This window comes from Zootoca vivipara, chromosome 6 (assembly GCF_963506605.1).
Source record: "Zootoca vivipara chromosome 6, rZooViv1.1, whole genome shotgun sequence".
Lineage (NCBI taxonomy): Eukaryota > Metazoa > Chordata > Lepidosauria > Squamata > Lacertidae > Zootoca > Zootoca vivipara.
In genome coordinates this window covers 21,324,047-21,351,273 of record NC_083281.1, presented here as the reverse complement: position 1 = coordinate 21,351,273, position 27,227 = coordinate 21,324,047, and the positions used below count along the sequence as shown (strand labels likewise).

Here is a 27,227-nt window from a genome sequence, read left to right as displayed (position 1 = left end):
GAAAGCGTGTACACACAAGTTTCTCTTTTCCAAGGGATCTCAGTTAAAGCTGATTCCAAATAGAATGAATCTGAACCTTGGAAATGTCATAGAGCTGAAGGAGGAAGTGGGAAAGAGCGTCTCTCTTCCAGCTTTCATTCTTGTTTACTTTTCAAGGGAAAATTGGGTGACCATTCTCACCATCTCATGTGCAAGGAGGCTGTGTGGGTGTGGGTGCTCAGAGGCTTCATAGGCAACCAGGGAAGACCTCAGGGTTGCCATTGCCTTTTGGTGACCCTCACTTTAACTCATTTAATCTAGTCTATAAATTACCCATGGGCCGTGGGTGGTGCTGTGGTCTAAACCACTGAGCCTAGGGCTTGCCGATTAGAAGGTCGGCGGTTCAAATCACCGTGACGGGGTGAGCTCCCGTTGTTCGGTCCCAGCTCCTGCCCACCTAGCAGTTCGAAAGCACATCAAAGTACAAGTAGATAAATAGGTACTGCTCCAGCAGGAAGGTAAACGGCATTCCGTGTGCTGCTCTGGTTCGCCAGAAGCGGCTTAGTCATGCTGGCCGCATGACCTGGAAACTGTATGCCGGCTCTCTTGGCCAATAACGCGAGATGAGCGCTGCAACCCCAGAGTCGTCCGTGACTGGACCTAACGGTCAGGGGTACCTTCACCTTTACCTATAAATTACTCAGGGAAGGTTCCTTTATATTCTCTTCAATTAGAACACCAAGCTTAATGACAGCACTGAAAGGAAAGACCACCTGGTTGTAGGGGCGCCTTACAAAGCTCATCTAAGGCCTTACCTGTCTGGAATGGGCAACATTTTCATAGGCAGGAGGGTCACATGTTGGCGGTTCAGGTGCCTCAACAGTGGAAGCTTTTTGAGTCCGACATCGGCCACCTGAAGGAGAGAGGCTACTGGGAACCAAACCTTAACATTCAAGCTCTCCATTAGTTGTTACTTTTTAAGAATATACTATATGCGTTACTGGACCAGGAGCTGGGAGACGAGGGTTCAAATCCTCACTTGGCCACCTGAAGTCCACCGAGTGACCTCGGGCCAGTCGCTGCCTCTTAGCTTAACCTCCCTCGCAAAAGTGTGAGGATAAAATGCAACGGGGAAGAACCAACGTACACCACCTTGAGCTCATTGTAGGAAAAGTGGGGCAGAAATAATAATAATAATAATAATAATAATAATAATAATAATAATAATAATAATAATGTGCTGCCCATCTGACTGGGTAGCTCCAGCCATTCTGGGTGGTTGCGAACAAAGAAATAGTAAAAGCATAATAGAACACCACACACTAAAAACATCCTTGAACAGGGCTGCCTTCGGAAATGCAATAAACAATAGACATCTGCAAAGGAGTTCTCCAATACAAAATGAATGAAGACAATACCTTCAGACCAAAAGGAATTTTGAGTCACATGCCACATCAGATGCCTCAATGAAGCCTTTTTAGCATTACTCCTCTGCATTAACCTATGTTAGACTGTTTCACACTATACTATTAGACTATACCTTGTGAAGTCGAGTATACCCGAAACATTAATTTTGGCTGAATCAGTCTCCATTTTAAGTCTAACAAAACGTTCCATACAGATTCTAAAGCAATTTCCCATTACTTGGGCTGTATGGCACATTCTAACTCCCTATTCTGTTCCTATGTTCCCACACTGCTTATTCGCCGCCGCCGCCGCCCCACTGCCCCCAATACGGATTTGTAAGCAACAGTCCCAGGTTTAACTTTCTAGCAATTAGTTCTAGCTTGCAGCTTTCATTGTCATACTCACGGCATCTGTAGAGCGAGAACCCCAGCCCAATCAATGACAGTATCAGAATCAAGATCCCAGCAGTGACCTTAGCAATGTCCTCTGCCTCCCAAGGAGCTTGACTTGAACGAGAACCTGGAATCGAAAAATGTCCTTTCGAGGGATGCAGTGACCAGATTAATGGCCGTGGTGACTTTTAGAACTCAATTAACCAGTATTCTAAAACCGCGGTGTTGACTGCCAGTTTGTGTCCAGGGCGAATTCAAGGTGCTCATGCTAGTGTTTAAAACCCCAAACAACATAGGTCCCAAATATCTGGCAAGCTGCCTCCTTCCCTACAGACCACCCTACAGACGATCGGCAGAGGGATCCTTTCTTGTAGTTCCTCTACCCTCAGTTGTCAAGGAAGTCACCCAGGACTTGGCATTCTCTGTGGTAGCCCCCAAATTGTAGAATATCTCCCCCACAGATATATTTCTAGCACCTTCTCTATACAGCTTTTGGTGAATGCTGAAGGCGCACCTTTTTACATGGATGGTGTGTATGTGTTTTAGGACCAACCCTATCTCTGCAGGCGGACGATTGTGGCTGCCAGGCAGGTTTGCCCTCAGCACCTCTCATTTTGCAAAATAGGTCATCACTAACATTCTTGAACCACCACTAATCAACATTTAGTAACCCCTCAAATCTCTTGGACGCAGCCACCCCAGGAGAGGAGAATAGGAATTGCCAGCATGGTCAGGGTAGGATCACTCACTGCTTATTACGCTGGGATTGCTCATGGCGTCACTAATGGAGTTTCTGACCTCGCAGGTATAGGTCCCCCATACATCTTTGGAGGCTCCAGCTAGAGTGAGGGTTCTGTTATGCTCAGAGAGTCCTGGTTGAGCTTGGAGGAGCTCCCCATCCTTGAACCAGAAGACTTTGACATTGGAGCTGTCCGAGGTGTTACAGTGCAAGGTGATGCTCCCGTTCTCTGCCACCACCGATTCTACAGGCAACAGAACTGGTCTGGAGAGGATTTCTGTTCAAAGAATAGAAAGAGGCTCATCCTTGGTGAGTCCTCGTGTGTTCCAGCTCTTGCATTCTCCATCACATATGACCATTAAGGAACCTCACCTATAGACCATTCCCTAAGACAGGAGAGGCTCACTTTGTGTGTGTGTGTGTGTGTGTGTGTGTGTGAGAGAGAGAGAGAGAGAGAGAGAGAGAGAGAGAGAGAGAGAGAGAGAGAGAGAGGTTGACTAGACTCCCAGGTGAAACACATGGGATGCTTTACTTAATGCCAGGGACTGGGCATAGGAGGGATGGTGGAGACCGCCTCCCCAGCTTGACCCTTCCAGAGAAGAAGGAGACAGTTCAGAATTACAACAGCTCAGAGGCAGATGAGGGGGAAAGCTGGGAAATAATGGGAGAGGGAGAGGAGGAGGAGGAAGAAGCACCAGGGGAGAGACAGCTGACAGACTCATTGTCTTTAGAAAGCATTCCAGACCCCTCCTTTCCCAGAACCCGGTGGGCATTGAAAGTAGGAGAGCAGAGAGCTCAGAGGCAGAAGGCACAGCTCAGCCCACCGTAGTAATGACGCATAATGGGAGAGACAGTGGGGGCAGGGTTTCACTCGGAGAAACACCATTACTCCAAGAGGCTGCATTTCTAATCCTCTCTCTGTGAATACTGAATAAAAAGCATTGGTAAGAACTTTCCTTGTCTTATCCATCCCTAGCAACCTAGTGTGTGGGGTTGGATCCTCTGACGCTTGACACTTAAAGACTCAGCAGGAGAGACAACTCAGGTTGCATTAAAACTAGGCATGGTGGAACCTGTAGCTCCCCAGATGTTATTATTATTAATGATAAAATTTGGTTAGTTCCTTTATCTTGCCCAGGGCAAAACTCAGTGACTTACAAGCAAACAACTCCACATACCATATTGCCCCAAATATAAGCCGCACTTCCCCACCCAAAGTCTGACTGTGAAAAATTAAAGTGCAGCTTATATTCGCGACCTTACACCACCAGCAAAGCAGCATGGCTCACCCCCCCCCCCACAGGAAGCATCCCAGGAGTGCGGGGCAATGGCGCCCATCCTGTCTGTGGCACACAAGCCTCCCCCAAGCTGCCGAATTTTAAAGGTGCGGCTTATATCCAGGTGCAGCTTATAATCAGGCCAATACGGTAGATACAGTGGTATCTACCATATACAGGAAATACCTGTATACTGTATTGTATACTCTATTGTATACAGTGGTATACAAACACTTCGGGTTACAGACTCTGCTAATCCAGAAGTAGTACCTCGGGTTAAGAACTTTGTCCCAGGATGAGAACAGAAATCACGTGGCGGCGGGGGGAAGCCCCATTAGCTAAAGTGGTACCTCAGGTTAAGAACAGTTTCAGGTTAAGAACGGACCTCCAGAACGAATTAAGTTCGTAACCAGAGGTACCACTGTACATTAAAACCAAGCGGGGAAAGGGCAAAGACATAAAGTGGTACCTCGGGTTACAGGCGCTTCAGGTTACAGACTCCGCTAACCCAGAAATAGTACCTCAGGTTAAAAACTTTACCTCAGGATGAGAACAGAAATCATGCGGGGGCAGCTGGAGGCCCCATTAGCTAAAGTGATGCTTCAGGTTAGAACTGTTTCAGGTTAAGAACGGACCTCCAGAACGAATTAAGTTCTTAACCCGAGGTACCACTGTAGCTACATGAAAAATATTGCACCTGCATCTAAAAGGCTACAGATGGTTGAAGGCCCTAAGGCCTAGTTATAATGTTTCTCCCCGGTGCCTAAAGATGTATCAGGATGGTGACAGATGTTGTCCAACTTCCACTCCCCTCATTCCTGATCACTGGCCATGCTGTCTGAGGGCTGATCTGGAGGCCCACCGATTTCCTCATCCCTGACATAAGGGCGTCAGAAGTGCTGGAGAACATCATACCTGAAACCTCCATGTCCACATGGCCTGTAGTGGAAAGCATTCCACCTTTGTCCAGTGTTACTGTATAAATCCCAGAGTCCTCTGGTACTAAATTCCTGATGTGAAGGGAGCAGCCAGGACCTGTTGTCTCTCGCCCAGTGTAGGCCGCTCCCAACTCATAAAACGGATATATACAGAAGATCAGTTCCTCCGATTCAGCTGTGACCCCACGGTACCAGCAGTACCTTTTAACATCTTCTAAGACAACTTCTGGTGTGAGGGTGACATCCTGCCCTGCTACTGGATTCAGTGGTTCCACAGTGATGGAGATTTTGGTGGCAATGGTGTCCTGGCCTTGAGTCAGCAGGAAGCAAGAACTCAGTACGGAGGCTGCAGTGTGGGATATAAGAGAGATTTTTCTCATGAAGCCAGAGGTGGCAATTTTTTCCAATCATACAAAACAGGGATCAAAGACACCACCCTGATGGAAAGAACACAGGTGGGCAAAAGAAGACCTGTTTTCCGGATATATTACAGGTTTTGCTACATGCTTCATCAGTCCAAAGAGCCAAATAAAAAAATTCCTTCAGTAGCACCTTAAAGACCAACTAAGTTTTTATTTTGGTATGAGCTTTACCAAAATAAAAACTTAGTTGGTCTTTAAGGTGCTACTGAAGGAATTTTTTTATTTTACTTCGATCCAGACCAACACGGCTACCTACCTGTATCCAAAGAGCCAATCATACAAAACAGATTACTCAGGATAAAGGAGATATTCACAGGCACAGCTTTGAGATTCCTGCATTGCAGGGGCTTGGACTAGAGGACCCTTGGGGTCCCTTCCAACTCTACAGTTCTATGGTTCTATAAGAATTGCTTTGACCATTATTTGATGGTACTGTGCTAAGCTGCACCCACCCCTTCCTCCTAGTGATGCTGTAAAAAGGGGGAAATAATCGCTCTTGCCCAGAGTACAACCTGCCCGCCTCCCACCCACTGTGTCAACACTATTATATAGGCCAAATATATTTGCAACTTCAGCTTTACCTGTTCATACCAGGAAGCGTTCCCTGGGTTGTTTGTTCCCACCTTTTAATTTGTCAAATCTGTTATGCCAGTAAAGTACAAGCAGGGCATGCGCACAGAACGCTGTGGGTGTGCCTTCCTTTTAAAACAACCCCCACCCAAGAAATGTGCAAAAGTCAACAGGCAATTGAGAACTTGCTTGTGCAACTGGTTTGTGTGTGTGTGTGTGTGTGTGTGTGTGTGTGTGTGTGTGCAAATTTTGGATAATCAAAATAAATAGATATAGCTAGTGAGGGATCAAAAGGAAATATAGGAAGAGCCCCTTGCAGGATCAGGCCAATGGCTCATCTAGTCTAGCATCCTGTCCTCACAGTGGCCAACTAGATGTCTTTGGCAAAACTGGCAAGCAGGACCTGACTCTCCCCTCCTGCCCAATCCTCTTCTCCCTCTTGTGGCAGTGAGTTCCATAGTTTAACTATGTGTGGACTTTATCTATGCTGAATCTTCCAGCACTTAGCTCCTTTAGACGCCCATGATTTCTGGTGTCATGAGAGACGGAGGAAAACTTTTCTCTGTCCACTACGCTGAATTCTATAAACTTCTATCGTGTTGCCTCCAACTTGCCTTTTCCTTGAGCTAAAGAGGCCCAAACTCTGCAACCTTTCCTGGCAACGATGCTGCTCCTCCATCTATACTTATAAAAGGCTAAGTTCCCGACACACCCACTGGCAAAGAAAGGAAAGGAGTCGTAAACTCTTTGCGTACACAAGTTGCTGCACAATATATAGGGCACATAAATTTTTACCATGTGGTTTACTGCTGCCGTTTTCTGATGTTGTGCAAATCTTATCAAAAGTGGGTCCTCTGTCCCAGAGAGCATCAGAAATAGGAGCAGAACTGGCTGGGGCGAGGGGGGGGCAGTGTCGGATTTACGCATAAGCTAAACAAGCTATAATTTAGCGCCCCTCTTCCCCCCCATATACTTCTTCCTAATTGTATTTCACTATTAATATACTTCTTCTTAATTGTATTTCAGTTCAACAATTACTTTAATAAAATACATATTTTGTTATGTGCAAATGGCTTTAGATACCTATTAGGTCCATAAATTATCATTTACGGTAGTATATATTCAGCACAAAAAACAGTGACAATTTGTTGTTGACATAGGACAGCTGGACCTATAAAGGGCCCCATTACCTTCAGTAGCTGAGGGCCTCATCAAACCTAAATCTGGCCCTTGGGGGCGGGGGCAGGAATCATTTGTAGTAAGAACAGCAGTAGCTACAGCAGCAGCAGGATGAATTCATTTGGGGAATGAACTCCGAAAGTAGACAAGTGCAGGGCAGAGACCCACTTACACACCACCAAAGACTATCGAGGGTAATCTGTTCCGCAACCGACTTTGGGTCCCCCTCTCCCCCTCCCCCCCCCGAGGGTCCAGATCCCTCTCACCTGCTAGAAATGCTGCCTCCCAGCTCCTTTTCCACCCAAGGACAATCCCCCAGTGGTGACTCAGTCGCCCCTCCTGGCTCCCCATTGCCAAGCTGGGTGTTCCGGTACTCAGCCGGACTCCTGGGTCCCTTCACTCTGCTTCCTGGAGGCTGCCTCTACTTATGTGTCTGCAGGAGCCTCCGATGTGGGCAGGGTTGAGTCTCTGCCCTGCCTTGCCCTCTCCTGGAGCCAGTCAGGGTGTCTCCCCCCCGCCCAGCTTCCCCGGAACTGGATGGCAAGTGTGGCAGGAAGATTCAAGGACAATCAAAGAAACCTTTGAACATTTCAGTGCATTATAGTATAGAGTAGTACAGTATCAAAACCATTCATTTTTGTTTTGTTTTTTGCATCCATGCCTCTCTTCAAGAGCACGGCTACTTTTCTGCAGTTCTCCACAACATATTGCTGTGAACAGGGATGTTCAAGCCTGTCAAATATGAAAGGTCAGAAAAGAGAAGGGCTTTTTTGTGTGTGTGTTGATGAGGAGATGAGAGTTTGCTTGCCTCAAGTTAGACCTAATATAAACGAGATTACCTGTCGAAGCCAAGCTCCCACATCTCACTGAGCTTGTGCAGTATACATATTCAAGGTACATATGTAAGAAACCAATTTATAATTATCATTTTGAGAATGATTCCTGTTCTTATGTAGCTGTATTGCTTTATTCTTTCTGGATGCCCCTTGACCATATTATAAGGTATTTGTGTAGTAGTGGAAATAATAATAATTATAATTATAATTATAATTATAATTTTTTAAAAATATTATTTATACCCCGCCCAACTGGCTGGGTTTCCCCAGCCACTATCGGTGGCTCCCAACAGAATATTAAAAATCATGATAGAACATCAAACATTAAAAACTTCCCTAAACACGCCTGCCTTCAGATGTCTTCTAAAAGTCAGATAGTTGCTTATTTCCTTGACATCCGATGGGAGGGCGTTCCACAGGGCGGGTGCCACTACCGAGAAGGCCCCCTGCTGGGAGTTTTTTCTTTTCAGATTCCAATGCATTTCTTACCAATAAAAATAAGTCTGAGTTGCGTGAGCAAATTTCCATTCTGAAAGTGTGGCTTAGAGGGGGAAATGTTTATGAGCCACTGCTCTAAATTGCCCAGGGAAGTGTAGTTTGCTAAGGGTGCCTGGAGCTGCTGGAGACTCTATTTCTCCCCACGCATATACAGTTCTCAGAGTGGTTTACTATTCAATGCCTCTTCCCAGGGAACTCTGCATTACAGAAATTCACAGAGGATAAGACTATCAATGAGGACTAGGCATTATGACTATGTTCTACCTCCTCTGGGAGCAGTACGGTATGCCTCTGAATGCCAGCTGCCGGGAATCACATGTGGAGAGAGTGATTTTGTGTCCAGATTCTGCCTTTGGAATTCAGCATCTGGTTGGCCCCTATGGGAACAGGACGCTGCATGAGATGGGCCTTTGCCTAGTGCACCCGAGCTCTTTGTATATTCTTAGGCATTTAAAAGATCTACTTCATTTTTTTCTCACTTACAATCGTACCTTGGTTCTCGGACGCCTTGTGACTTGAACATTTTGGCTCCCGAACGCTGCAAAGCTGGAAGTGAGTGCTCCGGTTTGCGATTTTTTTTTTTGGAAGCCTAACATCCAACGAGGCTTCCGATTGGGTGTAGGAAGCTCCTGCAGCCAATCGGAATCCGTGCCTTGGTTTTCGAACATTCTCGGAAGTCAAACAGATTCCGTTCGAGAACCAAGATACGACTGTATTATATTTCTCTGCCGCTTCCCCCTCACGTGAGTCGCAAAGCGGCTTACGTACTATAAATAATTACATGGCAGGAACATCACAATTACAACACAAATCATACAAAAGAATGAACAAATCACCAGCAAAACAATTGCAAATCATCAGTGAGGCAACCCCCCTTCTATAAAAAACACAGTTAACAAAACAACTTAAAAACAGATGAAACAGCACAACCACAAGAAAAGCCGTATTATAAAATCCACAAAACATTACAGCACTCACAATCTACAAGGCTTGCCATATGCCCTTTTTTTCATGGGTAGAGTCATCACAGTGATCCATACACTAGTGGCCAAAATTGTGGAAACCTTTTGGAAAAAAGTGTATTTCCGCGGTTTAATGGCTCATAACACCTGACTGGCTCTCATTGGCTACATTCAAATGAAGGAAAGCTACTGCATATCAACCTAAGCAAGTTGTGCTTCCTTTTCCTGGTTATTCGGCTATAACTTTTGATGGAACACAGATAATTGAACAAACTTTGTTGCATTACATTCTTCATTAAATTATCTTTCCACTGATATATACGTACGTTTATGGTATTACTAAAAAAAAAAAGTGGTGTTATGAGCCATCAAACCTCAAAAATACACTTTTCCCAAAAGGCTCCACAATTTTGGCCACTCGTGTCGTTTAAAGTAGAAGTCGGCAAATGTGTCCTCTTTTTTGCTCTTCAGAATATGGCAACCCCAAACTAACAACCAGAAACAAACTAAGCACTTCTGAATTCACACACGCTCTCCTCCCAGCCCCATGACTCATAGTCTTCCCCTCGGTTCATCAGAGAACAGAATAGAATAGAATAGAATAGAATAGAATAGAATAGAATAGATCTTTATTGTCATTATCCCCTTGCGGGAACAACGAAATTTCTCGATTGCTGTATCAACTCAATTAAAACACTCCGCATGAATTAAAATACTAATAAGTGCAATACAATACAGAACAGAACAACAGACCAATCACATAATGGCCTTCGTAGCAACTCCTTCTGAAATCTCCTAGGGTTCTGAGGGCTGGAAGGTGGGGCAAGACAGATGGGGAAAGCCCTTGCCTGTTGGCCAGCAGAGAGCCCCATTCCCCTCAACCAGGGGAAGGCTTATTCTTGCCTGTCATTGCTTCCTCCACACTTTTAAACCTGATGTACTTTGACCAGAGTGTTCTGGGTGTACTTAGCCAGAACATTTATTGCTTGCGTCTTGTTGAGTCAGTCAATATATCTCAGCTAAGGCCAGATCACAGGGTTTCTCAATGCTGCAAGTGGGACCTCGGTCTGGATGAGCCTCCCCTGGGAGTATTTTTGGCTGAAGAGCGGGCTCCAGGCGCTCCAAATAAATAATATTTCATTTTCATTTCACATTTATACCACTTTTCTATTTTACTATACCCAAGGAGGTTTTCAAGTTGAAGAAACAAGGAATGTACACCTTATAGCAATCTAATCCAATACAAAAATGTGATAATAAAACATAACTTTAAAATAAGCCACTTATATCAAATAAAGTAATATTCAACAATCCATTAGAATAGTGTAGAATATTAAATATCAGCATATAAAAATTAAACAGAATCCCACTCTTAAAAATCACAATAAATAATTTCTAAACTAAACCATAATCAATAAAAAACAACGGCAAGTCACAGTGCATAAAATAATACAATACAAATTGAGAAGCAGAGACTGCAGGGTGGGGCAAGGCAGGTGGAAAAGGCCTATGGACGGCCTATTAATTTGTTCCAGTGAAGATATGGCTATTGGCCAAAGAATCACACCAAAAAGAAAGATTATTTAAAATGGAATGAGATATCGTACAGATGCTGGGGAGAAATTGCAAATGCCTGAGCTCTCTTAGGAGGACTCTTCATACAGCTCTCTCCCTTTCCCAGAGCTGTCCAATGTTCTGAAATTGACAGCTCTCTCTCCTTTAAACCTGCCTTGGACCTGCTGCCCCTTGCAAACCTCAAGTTCCCATTGCCTGGGTGCTGCTCATGCATGCAAATCTTTGACAACTTCTGTCCAATGTCACTGGCATCAAAATGCCAATTTGCATTGCCCCGCCCCCAGCATTTTAATCCAATTTTTAAATATCATTTCTGATATTACCCCCAAAGTTTTGGATGCAAGTCACCAAGACATTCCTTGTGGTCTGTAGGATCAACGACAGACATTTCGATCCCGAATCACAATAAATGTTTATTGAATCAGAGGTATGGACTGCAAAGGCAAGTTGAACATCGCCTGGCTTCGATATATGCACCAATTAAAAGCTGATGGTTCCTACAATGAAGAAGCACAGCAAACAATTTGAGGAAAGCCGAGGTTCCTGTGCTTTGTGACATCAGCTGCTCACTCTCATTACAAAAATCAACAAGGTAATTTTTTTAGGAAGCTGGTGCTCAGAAACATGGTCCGAGACCATGTACTGTGAACCCGCTAAAGGCATATGGGGAGTCTCTAAAAGATAGGAAAGGGGAAAATCTTTCCTAATTGTGGACCTTTATGTGGGCACCCCCGTTTCATGTCCCCAGAGGTCTTTCTGTTCTCAGTTTATAAGTTCCAGAGTCGCTTGGCCTTAAATATATGATGGGAAGAGAGCATTTTGAGGCCCCCAGCTTCCCTCCCAGTGAAGGCAGATCCAATTCTCTGTGTGCAGAAAGTGGATGTAGGAAATAGGTAACGATTTTGTTTTTCTCCAGCTGCAGACACTCATTTTTTTTCAGATTTGTACTTCCTGGTGTTAAAGCGATGCTCTGTCCGTCACTTGGCTTCTCTGGTTCAGCTGTGATGGGTATTTCAACCGAGGCTGTGGCGTGTGTGAAGAAAGACTTTCCTTTCAACATGTGACCCCTTTCCAAGCAATAACAATAGATGTTAACTGTTTAGTATTGCATAAAGGTAAAGGGACCCCCTGACCATTAGGTCCGGTCGTGACCGACTCTGGGGTTGCGATGCTCATCTCGCGTTATTGGCCGAGGGAGCCGGCATACAGCTTCCAGGTCATGTGGCCATCATGACAAAGCCGCTTCTGGTGAACCAGAGCAGCACACGGAAACGCCATTTACCTTCCCGCTGAAGCGGTACCTATTTATCTACTTGCACTTTGACGTGCTTTCAAACTGCTAGGTTGGCAGGAGCTGGGACCGAGCAATGGGAGCTCACCCCATTGCGGGGATTTGAACCGCCAAGCTTCTGATTGGCAAGCCCTAGGCTCTGTGGTTTAACCCACAGCGCCACCCACGTCCCTTTTAATATTGCATAGTTCTATGTAAAATTTAAACAATTTGGGGAGTTTTATCAATAGAGGTGTGTAAATATTTTTTTGTGAATGAGTAAAAAAAAGGTTATTAGTTTTCTTGTGTTTTGTAAACTGTTAAAAGAAATGTGAAAATTCTCTCTCTCTCTCTCTCTCTCTCTCTCTCTCTCTCTCTCTCTCTCACACACACACACACACACACACACAGAGAGAGAGAGCTGATAATTCAGGAAGTTGACTCAGAATCTCCTTGCTGATCAAAACCAACTGCCCCCACGTCCAAAATGGCAAAAGTTCTGCCTTGGTGTACAAATGTATAGCCTGCCTTTCAGAAGAACCTCCCCAAACAGGACCACTCTACCCCCATGCACACACTGCTCCCTGTGGCTCAGTCCTCTGCTTTGTGACCTCTTCCTGTTACCAGGGAGCTTCACAGTGGGGTGGGGGGAGAAGAGGGGAGCTATGGATGAAGCACCCTGGGCCTAGGAGGACAGCCTGGGGTGGGTGGGGAGTGGGTGGGCTCAGCTGGGGGCCCCAGCCGCTGGCGGCAAGGAGCACGGGAGGAGCCTAGCCAACCCCTGGGCACAAAGGCCACCCAGGATGTCCAAGCCCCTCCCATCTCCAAGAGGGGCAGGAACATCATGTGGACAGTGCCCACAAGCTGGCACCCCCTGTGGCCATGGGAGATCCTGGGCAATGGTGCTTCTTGCAGGTGAGAGTTTAGTTGGGACTCCGTGGATCTAACATTGCACTTTCGAGGTGATGTAACTTCTTTGGCTGTCTCAGTACAAGCCATGCCCCACCCAATCCAAAATCCTGACATCATGGTGCAACAATACAACTGTTCTTTGAAATATGTAAAGTGGATATAATGTTCCCCCTTCTAACCCCTTTCCCCAGGGATGCAACTTTGTCAGGCCTTCCTCACAGAACTCATAGTTGGAATGAGACCTGAAGTTTGTCAAGTCCAACCCCACTGATTCTTGTTCTTCCCCTGATGTTTACCTTTCCCTCCTCCTTATTACACCCTGCACTTTGGTGGAAAAATGCTCCCAGAGCAGCCTCCGAAGTCCCTGCCCTTAAATGTTGCAATCAAAAATACATGGCATGAAAGGAAAGGGCATTGGGAGGGTGGAGGAAAAGAACAATCTCTGGTACTGATCCTTAGTTGAATGCTTGGTTAGCTCCCAACCAACCACTTTCTCGGAAGTGACTGTACCATAGCCAGTGCTGACCATATTGGTGCTGGAAGTAGGGGAGTGGGGGATCATCCTTCTCAAAACCAACAAAGAAGGGGCTACAGTCTCACCAGACCCTCCAAGGGAGGTATGTTCTCAATGATACAACCCCTCATAGAGCAGATGGACCTGCCATTGTGGCCTAGTCATAGGGGCCATGGGGGCTTTGCCCCCCCCATAAAATATTTGAGGGGGCTTTCCCCCCGAAAGCTGGTGGATATTGCCATTCAAATGGTTTGTGTGTGCTGTGTCATGTGATCAACTATTGGGGGGGGCAGGACTTACTGTATTTTTCTGTGTATAACACGCTGCCACATATAACACAACCCCTATTTTTTGGGACTCCAAATTAAGAAAATGGGGGGAGATTGCCCAGATATTTCTTTTATTTTTTGGGGGGGGATGCCCAGGATTGTGGAGCTTTTTGGTGGGTGGATTGCCGGCAATCACTCACCCGCCTGACCGCAGCTGCCAATCGCACACCTCGCAAAAAACAACAATCGCCTGCCCAATTGCCACCACAACAGCCAATCCCAAATGGCCCTTGGCACATACACCAGTCACCCACCCAATCGCCACTGTATATCTCCTACTCGCGGGTGCAAACAGTTACCTGTCACCCCTATGAACTACCCAGCCCCAAATTTTAAACAATATTTTAAAATTAAAAACCCTCGTCTTATACACGGAAAAAATACGGCACCTGCCCGCCCCGCCCCCGATATTTTGTTCCAGATCTCACCCCTGGAGCTGCTCAGACTTTGGAACAGGCCTCAACAGTATGTAAGGAAGAGTCTTGACCCCTGGCTGCATTGCAACTGGTGTTGATGGCTGTACAGAGTAGGACCTCGGTCTTCCGAGGCGTGGCTCAAATTCCCCAGCTTCCTGCCACTCCCACTACCATACTAGGTGAGGGGGCAGTTCATGCCACCTCCAATGCCAGAGGAGATGGTCCTGCTGCTCTCCCTCGCAGGGCAGTTGGTTCCCGGGGCTTCTGCAAGGGAAGGGTGCCAGCCTAGTGGCATCCCCACCCTCCTCCCTACAGAGGTCTAGAAACAAAGGAGGAGGAGGAAGCTGACAGACAGGACCACCCACTGGGCTGGACGACACACATGCCCTGCCGCCAAGATGTGGCAGAAACTATAACTGTATGGCAGAAAATCTGCACCCCCATATCTGCAGCAGAGCATGCAGGGAGCCCCCCCCCCCCCAGTAACAGATTTAGGAGTTGCCTGGGAAAGGAGAGGGGGAGAAATCCCATTGCTCAAGCTTGAATCCTTGCACCGAGAGGAAAGTTGCTTAGCGTTACATGGGATGCCAGCCATTATCTCCAGATCCGCAACTTTTATTCTGTGGGAAAGAAAGAAAAAAGAGGAAGTTTCTTGCTTCTGCAGAACCTGCAATGTGTAGGCAAAGTGTACAAGCAATATTATTCTCTCTTTGGGTAAGAAACTAGCTTACTCCCATTTTCCTTTACACACACATCCCCTTGGAGAAATCCATGCGGACCCCCCCCCCCCATGAATAGAATGGTATGATCCAATATAACAGTTTTTTCTTATGTCACTTCCTAGAACTGACTGAGGCTGGATCTATACAGATTAGAATCATAGAGTTGGAAGAGACCACAAGGGCCATCCAGTCCAACCCCCTGCCAAGCAGGAAACACCATCAAAGCATTCCTGACAGATGGCTGCCAAGCCTCCGCTTAAAGACCTCCAAAGAAGGAGACTCCACCACACTCCTTGGCAGATTAAAAAAACGCTATAGGGGGGAAAACGCTAGAAAAGCGCTTAATGGAAAATCCCTTTGGCGATGGATTGCTGCTCTGCAGCGCCATCTGGTGCCACATGTTTATAACGCAGTTATAACAATACAATTGACAAGTGTAGCCGTGTCCTGACTGTCTTTTCCTTGCCCCTTCACCTCTAGGTCATATATTGAGTTCATGCTTCCTGTTGACGCAAGCTGTTCAGAACATTACCATTGAGGTCAGCCTGGATCCAGAATTTCCCCTGGTGGGGCAGGATGTCACCTTCATCCCCAAAGGACTTATGATGGATGCCACCTCCTGCCTGTGGACAAAAGGGGAAAAGGACGAATCCTTCCCCATCTTCCTCTATCACCCACCCCCCAAAGCTGCATTCTACCCTAAAGCAGCCTATGATGGGCGTCAGACGGCGAACTTCGATTGCTCCCTGCACATCCGGAACGTAACATTCGATGACATTGGCCTCTACGAAATATTCAAGACTAGAAGGATTGCTAACGAAGTGGGCGAGGCGTTCTTACTGGTCACAGGTAAGGACTGGGAACCGGGGGAAGAAATCTGACTCAGCTCACCTTTATGAATTAGTCATCTTCAAATCTCTCAAGGGCTTTAACATGGAGGGTGGAGGGAGCTTGTTTTCTCCTGCTCTGGTGGGTAGAACTCGAACCAAGGGCTTCAAGTTACCAGAAAGGAGATTCCGACTCAACATCAGGAAGAACTTTCTGACAGTAAGAGCTGTTTGATAGTGGAACGGTCTCCCACTGGAGGTTGTGGGCTCTCGGAAGTTTTTAAGCAAAGGTTGGGTGTTCACCTGTCACAGATGCTTTAATTGAGATTCTTGCAATGCAGGGGGTTGGACTGGATGACCCTTGGGGGGTCTCTGCCAACTCTATGATGATTCAATGAAAAGCAAACTTAAGCAAAGTAGCTTTCACCATTTGGAGCAAGGCGTTGTGATCCTTCCTTTTCCTCATTCTCACAGTTGCCTTTCCTTGTCTCTACAGAAGAAAAGATTCCAGAACTGAAGAAAAAAAATAGAAGCCTAACTCCTGGCGCTATCGCAGGGCTCGCTTTGGGCACCATTGTGGGAGCGGTTCTTTTGGGGATAGTGCTGATAAGTTTCCTGACTGTGTTCACTTCTAGAAGCAGGTAGGTAGCCGTGTTGGTCTGACGTAGTTGAGACAAAATATTCTTCCAGTAGCACCTTAGAGACCAACTAAGTTTGTCACGAGAGCTCATACCAATGACAAACTTAGTTGGTCTCTAAGGTGCTACTGGAAGAAACCCCCCACACACACTTCTAGAAGGTGATGCTCTCTTCTTCTTCTTCTTCTTCTTCTTCTTCTTCTTCTTCTTCTTCTTCTTCTTCTTCTTCTTCTTCTTCTTCTTCTTCTTCTTCTTCTTCTTCTTGCATTCCAGTTTGATCTTGATCAAATCTTGAGGGGCCTAACCAAAAATTTAAAAGCTGTATGAAAAATGACTAAAAAAACTGAAATGGAAGGAGAATCAGAGGGAGAGGAGGGTGTCAGATATTGAATACAGACGGAGCACAATTTTTTAAAAAAGCAACCCCCTATCCCACTTTTTTCTGAGTATTAGTAGGAGATCCAATAGATCAGTTGATCCTAAAAGCCTTCTTGAAAAGCCAGGTTTTTGACCAGGATACGAATGCCCCTTGTGGGAACTGGGTCATCCTAAAGAGCTGGTGCCTACACGAGAGGCATTGCTTTTCCACAATGTGTATATCAGGCAAAATTCCATAGCTCAGTCAGTAGAGCATGCATCTCTTAATCTTAGGGTCATGGGTTCGAGTCCCACGTTGGGTGAAAGATTCCTGCATTTCAAGGGGTTGGACTAGTTGACTCCTGTGGTCCCTTCCAACTCTACAAATCTGTGGTTCTGTGAATTTCTCTATGAAATATGTCTGTATTAGGAGAAAGTCGCAATAATGCTGATTAATTCTCATGAGGATTTAAAAATAAAAATGAATCACAAACCGATATAGAAATATTTTTTTGGGGGGGATGAGAAACTGGGAGAAAGCCCAATTGCTCATGCGCTTGCATTCTCATGGGATGTCTGCACATGAGAAACCACAGGCTTTCAAAGAGGTTTAGACAAATTCATGAAGGTTATCAATGGCTACCAGCCACCATGGCTCTCCTCTTCCTTCAGTTCCCGGAAACCACAGGAGGAGAGAGTTGCTCTTGTGCTCGGATCCTGCTCACGGGTTTCCCACAGGCATCTGGGTGTCAGAACAGGATGCTGGACTAGATGGGCCATAGGCCTCATCCAGCAGACTCCTTTGATGTTCCTATGTCCTGAAGATGTATCTCATCAACCCGCCAAGACATATGATGAATAGACTCTGGAGAGGGGAGTTGAATGACAACGGTAGCATCTCTTGCCAAAACACTGAATGAGAGGTGTCCCCAGAAGGGAAATTAAGCACCAGAGAGGCTCAGTGAACAGCAGAAAACAGAGCACCAGTCAAATAAGGGACATGGGAGTTTTCTAAAGAAGCAATGATATTTGACACAACGGAGAGGCGCCAAACTTCTTCCTCCTAAACTCTTTGATCCTTTCCCCTTTCTTTAGCAATGAATTGGAGCCCACTGTGGTAACCATCATGCCTTCTGCAAGACAGTAAGTAGCAAACCTAGAGGATGGAGCCTGAAACCTCTCTTTTTGGAGAAAACTAGATGTTCTCTCCAAAAACCACAAACCACCTAAGTTAAGATGTATTCTAAAAGTTAAGAACAACATAACTTTTAGAAGACATCTGAAGGCAGCCCTGTACCGGGAGGTGTTTTTTTTTAATGTTTGATGCTTTATTATCTTTTATATATATATATATATATATAAATGTAAAAGGTCCATGTTCACGGACGACCACTTTTCTCCGAAACCGCTTGACCTAACGTGTTGAAATTTGGACACAACATTCCATTCCAATATGCGGGTGTTTGCATAAACTTAGATTACACAGGTGTCACACCTGTCACAGGTAACAACATGATTTTGTCTAAAAAATAGCTCCCTCCAGTGGTCGTCAGAGGAACAGACACCATATCCGTTTGTTTTGCAATAGCACCGTCTGTTGGACGCCAGAGGAAAATATCCTATAGGACATTCTATGGGGGGGGAGGGATAAAACAATGTTTCCAGACTCCCGCCCCTCCTCCTCCTCCTCCTACCTCGCCATTCCAGAACCATAGCCACCGGGGTGAGAGGGAGGACACGCAGATATCCTGGGAGGGAGGAAAAGCCTTGTCGCTCCTCACCTCCCATCACCCGCAACAGGCCGGACCCCGCATTACCCGCCGCCTCTGCCGCCCACAACACGAAAGTCAGGCTGGGCCCCGCATCTACCACCACCACCGACGCCGACGCCGCCAGAGTCAGGACACCCCTTGCCTCTCCTCACCCCCACCGCCGGGCAGAGAGGAAGGCCGCCAGGCAGGCCAGGAAGGAGGCTGGGCCTCACCGCTCCTCAACTCACACCCCGACGTCCCGAAACGCAGGCCGGCCTCGCCTAACCTAACCCCCATCACCCGGTAAAATTTCCCTTTCCTTTCTTTTCAATTTAACTCACAGAGCCACAGCAACGCGTGGCCGGGTACAGCTGGTGTTTTATATATTCTGATAGCTGCCCAGAATGGCTGGGGAAACCCAGCTAGATCGGTGGAGTATAAATAATAAAATGATGATGATGATGATGATTAAACATCTGGCCAGGAGGCAGGGAGGGAGGGCAGGCTTCTGGAATTCCATTTCCACATGTGGGGATAAAGTGGTTTGGGGTGGGGGATCCAGTTATTCAAATAGAGACAGATGTTGCACAAAATTTGTACTGTATTGTTATTGGGGGAGGAGGGTTCCCTCAGCCATAGTATGACCCTGAAATTACCGGTATGCACAGCAGAAAACTGAGCATGACTTCAACAGTCAGTCGTGGTCTTCCTCACTTGTGATTTATATCACTCATTCATTCATTGCCTTTAACCCTAAGGTCCCAGGGCAGGTTAGAACATGAAAACATTTAAAATGGTTTAAAACAACTTACTGTTACAGAAATCAGATGGGTTCTAAAAATATACACTGTCTGCAGATTTTATTTTATTTTTAAACCATTGCACATACAATTGTTCCCATATGTTCAAAAGGCACAAAATGCCCCTCAACAGTTTGAAACTGTTGCAAAATTTCTCCATGGATGTCAAAGATGGGAAGCTGGAGCTTGTGGTAGGCCGCTGAGAGCTGCCAGAAATAAACTTATCACTCGTGAATTCTTTGCTGTTTTTCCTCTTTCCTTAGCTCTATGGGAAGCAACAGACCTTCTCGCGCAAGGTAAGTTGCAGGCCTGCAGGAATCAGGATACGGCCCAGATCCTGTTTTTGGAAGACCAGCTTTGGTGGTCTGGTTTTACTGCTCCGGGACTCCATGTCCACCTTTGGGGGTTAAATGAGGTTCCAGTGATCCAGCGAATGCAAAGTGACAGGACTTATGGAGGGTCCCTCAGCCAGAGAACGAACATGGCCTCTCCAGGTTTCCTATGGGAAATGATTGTGTTCTCATTTAAAAGTGAGCTTGCCTAATGTGAACTGAAGCACAGTCATCCTTCAAAATCCACATTTCCCTAAATGTCGCCATGTAGTTCTCCAGCCAAAAAAATATGTCCAGAAATGCATATACTAAAATGTGCATCTAAATGCATGTTCGTGAACGCAACCCTACAAAAAATGATTGGTTTATTTTATTGGGGGGGGGATGTTGATCAGACAAAACTATGTACAAAAATGGGTTCAATATGAGAAATTCACACTCAAATGCTGGGAAAACAAGGAATTTAGGGAACCAAAATTGGCAAATTTGTCAATCTGTACTTTTCTTGGTTCTGGTAAAGATTGCAAATCTGGTAAAGATTGCAAAACTTTGGAACTCGCTGCCTCTTGACACCAGGCAGGCACCTTTTGCTGTCCCCTAAGCTTAAGGCATGTACTCTTTACTTGCTAACAGCATTTTTGTATAGGCAAGCCTATCCAGATGTGTAGGATGCTGGCATGTACTTTAATCCGGTTCTTAGCTGTATCCTGGGGGGCGGCATTGAGGAGAGGAGCTGGAAAAGTGGGGAGATTCTGGTCCGGTATTGGGAACCCTGTGAGTCCCAAGCCTACCTTTGAGATGCTGTTTGTTTCCTTAGGATGGAGAATCAGCTGGTTTTAAGCAGCCACAATGTCCGACCTGGGTAAGTACCAGTGGGAGGAAAATAAGGTTTGTGGAGCCCACGTGGGTAATTAAAAAGAGAATCGGAAAATAGTGCCATCCTTTTTTCCAGTTTCAGCCCCCATGGTTCTGATTCCTGCTTCTTTCTTAGTTCTTACCTATGGCTTGTCCCTTGGTTCTCTCTCAATCCCCAACCACAGTGGTGTAGTGGTCCAGGGTCAGGGTGGGGTCAAACACTCACTACTATTTCTGCAGCAGGGTCCCAGAAGGATCACTATCCAATATCCTGGAGCTGCCCAATCAGCATGAAAGGGGAGTGCTTTAGCCAATGTGAAGGAGCCTTCTTTGTGCTGTTTGGAGCCAATTGGAGTGAAAGGGGGGGGGCAAATCGGCCATTGGGGATTGGCTCCTAGGGTCATTCTGGAGAAAGTGCATGGGAGGAACCCCAAGGAAGAGTTGTTCTGTGTGCTCTGAAGTCAAGCATTTAGGAACTCTGGAAACCCAAAGTGTTTCCATTTCAAGAGAATGTCATGAAAGTTCTGTTACTCTCAGATTTCGGGGAATCAGATCCATTCCCCGGGTGGCAGTAAATAAGCAGATCAAACGAAAGGAGTGTTCTTACCAGATAAATTCTTTAATGATCACAGCGAGAGACAAAGGAATGCATATTTCTCTATAAAACGGTGTTGCTCCCAGTAAAGGTTTATCCCCCCCATCCCCATTAATCTACATCACTCCTACGTTGGGTAATCTGAGTTTGTTGTCATTGCACTTTCTGTTCTAACATTTCCCAAGCCCTTCTAGTCTTAGGCGAAGGGTGTGTGTGTGTCAGGAATGCTGTCCAAGGACACTGAATCTGCCAGCTGTCTCTCTCTTGCCTATTCCTCTTCTGGCTGTTCCTCACCTAGTATTTCCCAGCTTTTCCCCTCTGGACTATGCCCTTCTTCAAACCACTGTTCTAAATCAATACTGTCCTCCTGCCCCTGGGAAGGTTCAGAAAAAAGGGGGTGGCGGCACCCACCATTCCTCCTCAGTACAGTCCCTGACAGTTATGTAGAATGGAACTTCATGGAAAACACAAGTAACTGGGAAACAAGATATTGAAGCAGAAAAGAGCAGATCTAGCAAAAAGACAAAACAAGGAGATCTGCATTGGTCATTGCAATGCATCCCTAACTATTAATATTGCATCACTGTAAGATTATTGTATAATCTTAGAGAAGGTTGTATAAACTTAGAAGGGATGTGGACTCAGGACTTTTCTACCTCATTCTGCCCTGTGTTGTCTGAGACCACAGAAGTTGGAGGTTGTCAGGGACGTGGCTGAATCGAATGCCTGGGCAGAGCCTGACTCTGGAGATGGAATGCCAGTACAGAGAGAGCCAGAGTCTGACTCTGGAGATGTGGGAATGCAATCACAGACAGAGCAGGAGTGGGTTAGTTCAGGCCTCCTTCATCAAGATTTATCAGGCTCAGATAGAGCAGCACTCAGAAAGCTCGCAGGCAGAGGGAGGGGAGGAGATAGATGGCATTGAGGCGGTTGCTAAGCAAACAGGAGGAAGGCGGTGTTTGAGAGCGGGGAGGGAGGAGTCCACCCACCTTCTCCCCGAACCAGAAGAGCTGAAAGGGTTAAAATGCAATGGAAGTATACAAAGGAGGAAGGACTGGACTTTGGCACCCTTTGTGCTGCAAAAAGTGAGGAGACTCAGAGTGACCAACTCGTAGTGAAGAGGGGTAGGCTCGGAGCCGCTCTCTGGATGTTAATTGTAAATAAACGTACCATAAAACTGCTAGAGACTCATAAATTCTTATTGGAGCTTGCTTGCCTGCCTGAGATCATTACAGAGATCAAAGTTCCTCGATTCCATTTCTATGTCCAGCTTGGGTCAGACTCACATTGTGGAAGGGGGCCTTCAAAGTCCTCAAAGAGGAAGCTGGTGGGGAATGTGGCGGCTTCCACTTCTGGTTTCCTTCCTCTGATTCTAGGCTGGTTTTCTTCCAGGTGAAGAGATCATTCTAGTCCAGAATTTAGTCAGCATTCAAGTCTTGGACAGCATCAGCCAAGCCCGTGGACCCCCAACCACCACCACTCCAGGAGAGGAGCACCATATCCTTGGAAATCATGACGAAATAATCAACACCCTAAACAACAACGCCCACCCAAGCCTTCAGGGGCAGAAAAACAACATTGCCCCTGATGAAATAAAAGCCTCCAGAACCCACTTCTGTCGGCATCTGTAATCCTTTGCCTGGGTCTGGGTTGGGATGAGTGTATACTCCATTAACTTCCATGGTATTACATAATGTACATATTAAAATTTATAATATCATGGTGAATCACCTTGAATTTCAGGGTAGGCCCTTGAATGGGAATAGATTTAGCCTTCCATTTAATTTCCTTTTGAAAGATGCCTTTGTTTTGTTTATTCCCATGGACCTTGTTTTCAATTTACTTTTGTTACATTTTAGTTTTGCCTCCATTTTTGCACTGATTTCAGGGGGGTGGGGGTGGGGCGACGACAACCATCTGCTGCCTGTAACTTTGTTGATTTCCACGGCATGAGTGCTACACGGCATGTCTACAATAATTGGCATTTATCCAATCTGTCTGCCAAATTGCACACAGGTTGGATAAATGGGTCCATTTGATTGTTAGAGATGTCTTGTGGGGGTAGCCAGCACAGTGCTCTTCAGGTGTTGTTAGACTACAGTTCCCATCACCCCTGACCATTGGCCATATAGTAGCAGGGGCTGGGAGTTGGAGTCTCACAACATCTGCAGGGTGCCATGTTGTTTCCCTCTAAGGCAGGCACCCCCAAACTGCGGCCCTCCAGATGTTTTGGCCTACAACTCCCATGATCCCTAGCTAACAGGACCAGTGGTCAGGGATGATGGGAATTGTAGTCCAAAACATCTGGAGGGCCGAAGTTTGGGGGTGCCTGCTCTAAGGCATGTGCACAACCGCCTAAGATGCCACCGAACTGTTGGAGGGCAAAGTTAAATTGTTAACAAAGATGTATAATTGGTTGTTAGAATGGTATACAAAAGATGAAGAGACCAAAGAAGTTATTATAAAAATGGGCTGTTGATTTTGGGTATAATATTGAGTTTGAAGCTTGGTCAAAACTGTGGAATCAAAGTTTAAAATTGACCACATGCATGGCCTTAAAAGAGAATGTAATGAAAATTATGTACAGTATAGGTGGTATTTGACACTGGTAGAATTGGACAAAATGTACAGGATGAGAAACAAATTATGTTGGAAATGCAGAGCGAAAGACGGAGATTTTTATTATATGTGGTGAGCTTGCGATAAAGTGAAAGCATTTTGGGAATTGATCTACAATGAGTTTAAAAAGATGTTTAAATATACTTTTCTCAAAAGACCAGAAGCATTTTTGCTGGGTTTGATGGGAGAAGAAATTGCAAAGGTAGACTAAAGATTATTTATGTATGGCACGACGGCAGCAAGAACCTTATTAGCCCAAAGATGGAAATTGCAGGTGTTACCAACGAGGAGTGGCTGGCGAAAATGAGAGACTAGGCGGAACTAGCCTGGTAGAATCCGGAACCAAGTCAAAAAAAAATTCCAAAGAGACTGGAACAAATTTATTTGGTATATGAATAATTGTTGTAAAAATGTGAAAACACTAGCAGGATTGGAATAAATCCGGCAATGATAAACTTTGAAATTTTCTAGACCAGGGGTTGGCAACCTAAGGCCCATGGGCCACAAGTGACCCATGGGGGTCGTTTAACCAGCCCATGGACACCCCCCCCGCTGCCCACTCGGGGACCCCCAGCACCCGCTTGATCGGCTCCTGTGCGTGACGCTAAACTGGTGCAGAGCAGAGCGGGGACCGCCTTCCATGATGCTGGCCGGCTTCCCATTGGCTGCAGGAAGCTCCTGCAGCCAATGGGAAGCTGTGCACGCCTCCCCCGCTCTGGAAAGAGTGCCGGAAATAGCATTTGTGCGCACACACACTCCGGCCCACCACGGCATCTGCGGGACCGTGAACCGGCCTAAGCCACAAAAACTGTGCTGACCCCTGTTCTAGACCAATTGAGATAGAACTGATTTTAAAGCTATGAAAGTCAGAGATCAATGTTTTAAAGTGCGATACGAAGACTTGAAAACAAAACAAATAAACCAGCTGAAGGGATGGAGGGAAGTCATAAGCTTGTCAGAGCAAAGATTATATTTGTTTGTTATTATAATGTTGGATATGTAGCACACACGCAACAACAAAATGCTGCCTGCGGTCCCGGGAGTTCCAAGCCAGCTGAGAGGCGTGCGCTGCTCTGTAAAAGGAAACAGTCGCTAGGCACACACACGCATACAGGGCTAGCAGGGCAGTATTGCGGAGCCGGCACAGCAGCCCAAAACCCACATGGCCGGGGGTAGGGCACTTTCCTCACCAGCAAAGGTCCTGGAACCCGGAAAGGAACCTGGAAGGAAAACAAGTGAGCCTGGGCCGAGGGGCATCGGCCCCTTATGCTGGCCCTCGCCCCATCCCCAGCCGGCTTGCCCATAGGCCTGCCAAGATGAGGGCAGGGCGATGTCTTCCCTTGGAACAAAGGTGGGTGGCTCACCTGTTCCAGGAGTCCACATGGTGTCGCAAACCCTGCCCACCCAAGGGAGGGGGCAAATGGATAGTGTTTGTTATTATAATGTTGGAAGAACTAATAAAAAGTATATTAAAAAAAAAGATGCCACATCTGCCAAACTGGGCAAACGGAGACTTGATTGTCAGAGACTTCAGCTGGACGTTGAACTCCTTTTTGTTTTATTTTTTTAACTCTCCTTTGTGGAGAGATGGTACATTTTCTCAGAGTGATCCAAGTCTGGATGTTGGAGAAATGTTGGAAGGTTTGGAGTTATCCAACCCTCGAGCCGTCAGAAGGCAATCCTGTATAGGGAAGTTTTTTTAAAAAAAGTTTAACATTTTTATAAATGTTGGAAGCTGCCCAGAGCAGCTGAGGCAACCCAGTAAGATGTGTGGAGTATAAATAGTAAAATTATAATTATGGAATGGGATGTCTTTATTTTCATCAGAGGGTAAGGGATCCATTTTCAAAACAAGGCCTCCAATGTGACACGAACATAACGTGGTCCGTCCCCCCTGCACTATACATTTAAAGCAATGGTGCACCACTTTAAACAGCCATAAAGGTAAAGGTAAAGGTACCCCTGACCGTTTGGTCCAGTTGTGTGCTCATCTCGCTCTGTAGGCGAAGGGAGCCAGCGTTTGTCCGCAGACAGTTTCCAGGTCATGTGGCCAGCATGACTAAGCCATACCTGCCACATCTCCCGCTGAAAAATGTGGGATCAGCAGTGGCGTGGCACTGGAAGTTGCGTAGAAGCAACTTCCGGGGCCGCTCTTCCCATGTGTGGGCACCGGAAATCGGGCAGAGCGGCAGCAGAAGTCGCTTCTACACATGCCTGGCGGCCATCTTGGTGGTGGCTGCATGGCGGCGGCCGCTCTGCCCGATTTCCGGTGCCCACACAGGGGAACAGTGGCGCCCAAAATGGAGGCTCCCTGGCAGGTAGGAAATCCAGGGGATTCCCGGGATTTTTCTCCATTCGGGAGAACAGCGGGAAAAGAATTAAAATGCAGGGGTTTCCCGCGAAAAATGGGATACTTGGCAGCTAAGGACGAAGCAGCTTCTGGCGAACCAGAGCAGCGCACGGAAACACCGTTTACCTTCCCGCCAACGGGAGCTCACCCCATTGCAGGGATTCGAACCACCGACGTTTTGGTTGGCAAGCCCTAGGCTCTGTAATTTAGACCACAGCGCCACCCGCGTCCCTCTTAAACAGCCATAGCTCCCCTTAAATAATTCTGGGAACTGTAGTTTGTTAAAGGTGCTGAGAGTTTTTAGGAGACTCCTATTCTGCTCACAGCTACAGTGTCCAGATTTCTAGCCCATGCCATGTCTTTAGGTCTCCAATTGGCCCATGTGTCGTACTGATCTGATCATTGAAGTTTCTGCTGGAAGCCATAATCTGAGTCTGAGGAGGTCATCAGACAGGAGTCAGGACAGAGGGAGGAATGATGGATTGTTTCCTCGATATGCTAGCTCTAAGCTGGCAGAGCTCCGGGGATTGGAAACAGGACTTTTTGTGTGGCCTGTAGGATGATGCTACATATGTGCTTTTGTTTTTAAATCAAATGCAGCAGTTTGGATATCTACAGGGGTCCAACCTCCATAGCACAGGGGCTATTGGAGAAATGCATGAGCCTCTAGTCTGCCTGTTTAAAAGCAGGAGAAAACTCATGGGTTGTCCCTCAGCTCATGACTCATATCTCTGCTTTATGACCTCTTTCTCCCGTTACCTGGGAGTTTGCACTAGGGGTTAAGGAGGCTCCCAAGCAGTGAAACATCTTGGGCTGAGGGGGAGAGGAAAAGCAGGGATGGGTGTCTGGGCTCAGCTGGGGATCCCAGTCATCACAATCAAAGAACTTGGGAGGAACCCAGACCCCAATTTGGGCACAGAGAACCACCCAGGATGCCCATAAACCTCTCACCTGAAAGAACAACACGGACATCATGCAGACACCATTCTATAGCTTGGGGCCCCGCCAGATTTGCAAGATCATGCCTGGTTCTGCTTCTAGCAGGTAAGATTATTTTTTTTGGGGGGGTGTCTTTGGGGAACAGAGATCCTGGCTTGATGATGGTCTAGGGAGAAGAGACCCAGAAGGACTGAGATCTATTTATTTTAAAAAATACATATATCTAT

The 27,227-nt window shown here is 46.3% G+C and overlaps 2 protein-coding genes across 2 annotated transcripts in view; both read right to left on the bottom strand.

The window, feature by feature from the left end:
* Positions 1–2,519: 2,519 nt before the first annotated feature.
* On the bottom strand, positions 2,520–5,432 carry LOC118086182 (carcinoembryonic antigen-related cell adhesion molecule 16-like). The gene is made up of 3 exons (XM_035117525.1): positions 5,411–5,432; positions 4,710–5,078; positions 2,520–2,794 (listed from the first exon to the last, which is right to left on the bottom strand). The coding sequence occupies exons 1-3, from the start codon at positions 5,430–5,432 to the stop codon at positions 2,520–2,522; spliced, it is 666 nt and encodes a 221-aa protein (XP_034973416.1).
* Positions 5,433–9,967: 4,535 nt separating this feature from the next.
* CEACAM19 (CEA cell adhesion molecule 19) overlaps positions 9,968–27,227 on the bottom strand; it is a 118,486-nt gene continuing 101,226 nt past the window's right edge. Inside the window, exon 8 of the mRNA XM_060275593.1 lies at positions 9,968–9,981. The gene's annotated coding sequence lies outside the window, so the exon portion shown is untranslated. The remainder of the gene's footprint in view (positions 9,982–27,227) is intronic.

What these genes read in the sequence shown, in the direction of transcription:
- LOC118086182 (XM_035117525.1), bottom strand. Translation starts at nt 5,432, where the DNA reads ATGATTGGCTCTTTGGATACAG. An exon ending in GATTGGCTCTTTGGATACAG is followed by an intron (nt 5,079 to 5,410) that starts GTAGGTAGCCGT and finishes CCCACACTGCAG; the next exon opens with CCTCCGTACTGAGTTCTTGC. An exon ending in TGTGGACATGGAGGTTTCAG is followed by an intron (nt 2,795 to 4,709) that starts GTATGATGTTCT and finishes TTCTTTGAACAG; the next exon opens with AAATCCTCTCCAGACCAGTT.